General features: G+C 31.5%; 1 protein-coding gene across 1 annotated transcript; it reads right to left on the reverse strand.

Annotated features, from left to right (window-relative positions):
- Positions 1–375: 375 nt before the first annotated feature.
- Positions 376–1,746, reverse strand: LOC101494961 (uncharacterized). Its single transcript, XM_004510920.4, has one exon. The coding sequence runs from the start codon at positions 1,689–1,691 to the stop codon at positions 531–533; it is 1,161 nt and encodes a 386-aa protein (XP_004510977.1). The 5' UTR covers positions 1,692–1,746; the 3' UTR covers positions 376–530.
- Between the last annotated feature and the right edge of the window lie 3,514 nt (positions 1,747–5,260).

Below are 5,260 nucleotides of genomic sequence, written 5' to 3' on the forward strand. Positions count from 1 at the left end.
GGAAGAACGTGGAGAAATCCAAGATGAGGGGTTGAGAAAATAGGATTCACTACTGAGCTCTACGTCCCAAGAAACCCTAGTTGAAGACCTATAAATAGATAATTCATATCTCATTCTAGGCATTTCATTCATATGATAAAAAATTATTCAAAACACTCCGAAGATGATAGATCTTTTCATAAAAAATATTTGATGGATTGTTGTTGTATAGTAGGATGAAAAGAGAAATCGACCATACGGAATCATAATCCAAATGATGCACGTTGCTAAGCTCTGAAACTCACATGCAAAATAACAATATTCGATCTTTGCTTGACCTATGTCTACTTGTATGCACATGCAAGCAAAAGTAGCATGTGCATCTGCTCTCATATCTTTTGTCCATTATAATATTACATTATTATTACAAGATCACATTACATGACAAAAACATATTACATCAAATTCAAAATTACACTTAAGCTTGCTTCACTGTAATAATAACAATAATCGAATAAATAAACAAACTCAATAATTTTTGGGGTTTCACATTAACAAGTCTTCAACGGGTTTCCACACAAACAATCATTGTTACTAAACGACGCCGCATCGAGATGATCAAAAGGAGACCCGATTGGAATAGTTCCACAAAGATGGTTATTACTTAGATCCAAATGGCCCATAAACTTCGCTGATGATAACGAACCGGGTATCCGACCCGTTAAATTGTTAAACGATAAATCAAGAACCATAAAATAAGATTTTGACCCGAATACATCAGGTATGGTACCTTCAAACCCGTTTCGACTCAAATTCAAAATACCCATACCCGTATTCTTTAACAAAGTCGAAGGTATGTTACCCGTCATTAAATTTCCATCAAGTTTCAGCGTAGAAAGAACCCGCATTTTTCCAAGCCGAGCCGGAATCGAACCGGTTATCCGGTTCAAAGACAAATCCAAATCAGCAAGCCGGTTCATTTTCAACACTGAATTGGGAATCGAACCGGTGAGTTGGTTTCGACTCAGCAACGCCCGACTCAGTTTACGGAGTTTTCCGAAATCAGAGGGTAACTCACCGGCGATTTGATTGTTGCTGAGGTCGAGGTGCATGAGGCCGGCAAGTTTAACGATTGACGGCGGAATCTCACCGGTGATAACATTGTCGGCGAGGTTCAACAAAGTGATTCGCTGGAGTTTCCCTATGTCTGCCGGAATCTCGCCGGAGATTTTGTTTCCGGTGAGATCAAGAATTTGGAGTGAGGAAAGAGAGGAAATACAAGAAGGAATTTCGCCAGAAATGGTTTTCCAGTCAGCAACGATGAGAGTGGAAAGTTTGTCAAGGTTACAAATCTCCGGCGAGATTTTTCCGGTCATGTAGCCGGACTTATGAAGGCTCTGGAAGATTGGATCCTCGGAGTCGCCGCGGAGGTTGATGTCTGTAACGCGCCATGTGGTGGGGTTGCAGCTGACGCCGTGCCAGTTCCGGCAACAGTCGTAGCCTGACCAGGTGTTAAAGATGCCAAAGTTTGGCTCTGTGAGGGCAGCTTTGAAGGCTAAGAGGGCTGCCCGGTCTGACGGCGGGCAGGATTTAACGGTAGAGATAACCGTAAAGAGAAGCAAAGTAGTTAGGAACGAAAGTGAGGAAGCCATGTGATTGTGTTTGTGTTTGTTCTGATGCAATGCAATGGAGGGTGAGTTTGCATGGGCCATGTATATATAGATTCTTTTTTTGACAAAGTATGGATTTTATTTTATCGTATTAGTGTTTTTTCGGTGAATGAAAAGCACCTCATAGTTATACAATGATTTCATATTATTAGATTTGAAGGATATGCACTCTCACAGTAGTCACCGTAAATGAAAGTTTCTTTTATAGGAACAATAATAATAATTCATCACCTCGATAAAAAAAATTTATTAACTGTAATTGATTTTAAAATTGTTTATTATGATTAGACGAAAATGTAAATTATTTTATTTTTACACCGTTAATGCATTATCTTTACCGAACCAATTTTCTCCCTTCACCCAACCCATCAAAACTAGATGCAAATTCTTCCACTAAGTTGTTATCAAATCTCTATGACGTAGTTGTTGCATGTCACGAAAATTCAACTAAGTTTTGTTGATGACTGTAGACTGCCTAACACAATATTATCTTCTTTTATTCAGGCTTGTGATCGACAATTTACATCAAGGCTAACATATGAAAAAAAATCACTATACGAATGCCTTTTGTTACAGTTGAGCTAGTGGCTTGCATATGCCACATGCATTATGAAGGGATCGTAATCATTGAGTTTGAAAAACATGACTTTTTTACAATAATATCCAAATAAACCTAATCAGCTACTCATTTTACACCCTTCATTACACTTTTTTTTACTCGTTCATTACACTTTGTTTAATCTATTAAAAAATATACACTATTTATTAACGGATGATTTAAGCTATTGAATACTTGACTTAAAGTGGATTCCTAGCTAGAGTGGAGATTTAATCTATACTCATGATGGACTAACTTATTACTTTATCTAATTCTCACATTAATTGAGGAGTCTAATCCTTCCTCCATCTCATAATGTGATTTTAACAAAAACAATTTGTCTCATAATAAATATTATTTAATTTTTAAGATAATTTTAATTGTTTTTTGTTTCAATTATATTTAGAGGTGTGCAAAATAGTATAGCAAATATCGAATTTTTTTTTCTTGCAAAATTTTGAGAAAAAAATAGAAAATTAAAACTTCTTTTATCGAGAAATTATTGATATCTATTTTTCTTGAAAAAAATCAAAATTTTTTTGAAATTATTTTTATATTTATTTTTCTCGAAAAAAAAATTAATATTTTTTTATCAATAGAATTTCAAGATTCTTTTTTTCAAATAAATATTTTGAAATTAATTTTAATTAAAAATGTGTTCAAAATATTAAACTAGTGTATATTTATAAATAAGTTTTAAACGGATTCAAAACTGCACTGAACTTGATTTGAAAGTGATTTTCAATAAATGAACCAAACTATTAATATAATCTAATGCGGTTCGGTTTTTGTACCATGAACACCCTAATTGTACCCTTCAATTATTACTCTTATACTACTTCCAAAATATTAATTATACTTTGATAATAGGACTATTCCTTTTCTTCTAATTAGTGTACTTCTTGATATATGTGCTAAAATTTTAAATGACATATATTATGAGACAAATATAGTATATTTAATTTTCTCATTTTGTACTTACCAGCCATACACTAACCATCATTAGTTATATATTGACACTCTTGTAATTAACGATCTATATTTTTATTCACTTGAACTTTTGAAGTAGCATCCATAGATTGGTAGGGATGGAAATAGACTAAGTCGACTAATATGGTCTATGACTTAGTCTACATCAAATCTATGTTACATCGACTTTGTTTTTAAATAGGTAAGGGCAAATTATTTTTAAAAGTCTATTTAACTAAACAAGTCAAACAGCTACATGCTATCAAAAAATTCTTTCAAATCTACCGGATCGAATTACTTATGTAAATATAAGTATAAAAAAAAATTATTATTATTATTATTATTATTATTATATAAAATTATATTTTTGTGTTAAATCGTTAATTTGCTAACATTTCTATAATTTAAGTATATTAGCCTAATCAATTGTTGACATATTTAAATGTATTACTATACATTAGAGTTTAAAAAGATGACATATAAAGTGAAATAATCTAAAATATATTGTTAGATCCCAAAGTTGAACATAATCTTATTGGCTTATTTGCTCGTTAGCTTATCTAAAGATATGTTACATTACTTATTTGAAGAAGTTAATAAGAAAAAATAATTTAAGTAAATTAACAGACCATTTCAGACTTTCAAAAAGATCGTACAAATAACATGTTAGATTTAGATCATGATTTTTTTTTATCAGGTCAAACTTGGGTCTTGCAGAGTGTATCTCAACTTAATCTATTTCCATATGTGCAACCACATTATTATCTCTACTGCTGAAAAAAAAAAAACTTCATTAGATTTCGTGTGAGGTGAGTAGAGCTATGATGGATGACTTAAAATCATCTTTGTTTCTCAAAAGAAATGAAAAATTCCTTTGTGAAAGACAGCAAAACAAGATAATTTGTAGGACACACTTCTATTGAGAATTATGAGATTTGTCCTTATGGTTGTAGGTGTCCTATTCTTTCAGCAGTACAACATCCACACCATTTCTAACAGTTACATGTGTTAACAATGATAAACATAGAAAAGAGGAATATGGAGAGAGGAAGAAGAGAAAAAATCTACTAGCACTTCATAAACCAAGTGAACAAAAGCTTAGTGTGATAGAGTTACAATATATATATATATATATATATATTATTGTGAGTCGTAAGTTGCAGGTGATGACTAGTACCATCAGAGAAACGAAAGTCATCGTGTCTTGAAGACTCTTATTATATGCATTATGTTCACGTTATTTTGAGCGTATTTTATTTTGGGAATTCTCGCTCTGATAGTGACATTGGGTTGAGACTACATTTGCACTTAATATTAAACTTATGTATGTGTACTTTAAAAAGGATTTTGTTGTCTGATATTATGATTTCGAGTTGTTAAGTTTGATGGAAATTTTGAATTTATGTGACATGTTCATGATTACGTGATACTCTTTACTTTAATAAAAAAAATGTTTGGAAGTTTATATATTTATTTATTTGAAGAATTTCATTGATTTAAAAATAAGATAATTAATTTATCTTTTATTTGGAGTTTAGAGTGTCACAAATGCAGCAAACAAACTTTAGAGATTACAAAAAGACTGCAATGATGGTAGAGCCACAATGACGGTGGCAAAAGTTTACTGCAATAAAGGAAGTTCAGGTTTATGTGTAAGAGAGCCTTAAACCAAGAGTTCAGATATCATCTCAAAAATTAGGGTAAAATATTTTATTGAATTGAAATATGTTAACAATATATCTGATACATATACAAGAATACTAAGATGAATAAGGAAAATATAATCGGTACTCTTATAGAACCAAATCCTTGTAAGTGAAGGATAATTATTTTGTTAACAATGATAAACACTAAGTATAAATACTAAGTTGTGGACTACTTTTTACAATAGATCCCAAAATGATAAACATAAAAGGGAAGAAGATGAAAGAGGAGGAAGACAAAGAATCCACTAGGGTTTCATAAACCAAATAAATAAAAAGCTTAGTGTGATAGGGTATATATATATATATATATATATATATATAAGAGAATAGAAAAGTCT

The sequence above is a fragment of the Cicer arietinum genome, chromosome 7 (assembly GCF_000331145.2).
Source record: "Cicer arietinum cultivar CDC Frontier isolate Library 1 chromosome 7, Cicar.CDCFrontier_v2.0, whole genome shotgun sequence".
Classification (NCBI taxonomy): Eukaryota; Viridiplantae; Streptophyta; class Magnoliopsida; order Fabales; family Fabaceae; genus Cicer; species Cicer arietinum.

What these genes read in the sequence shown, in the direction of transcription:
- LOC101494961 (XM_004510920.4), bottom strand. Translation starts at nt 1,691, where the DNA reads ATGGCCCATGCAAACTCACCCTCCATTGCATTGCATCAGAACAAACAC.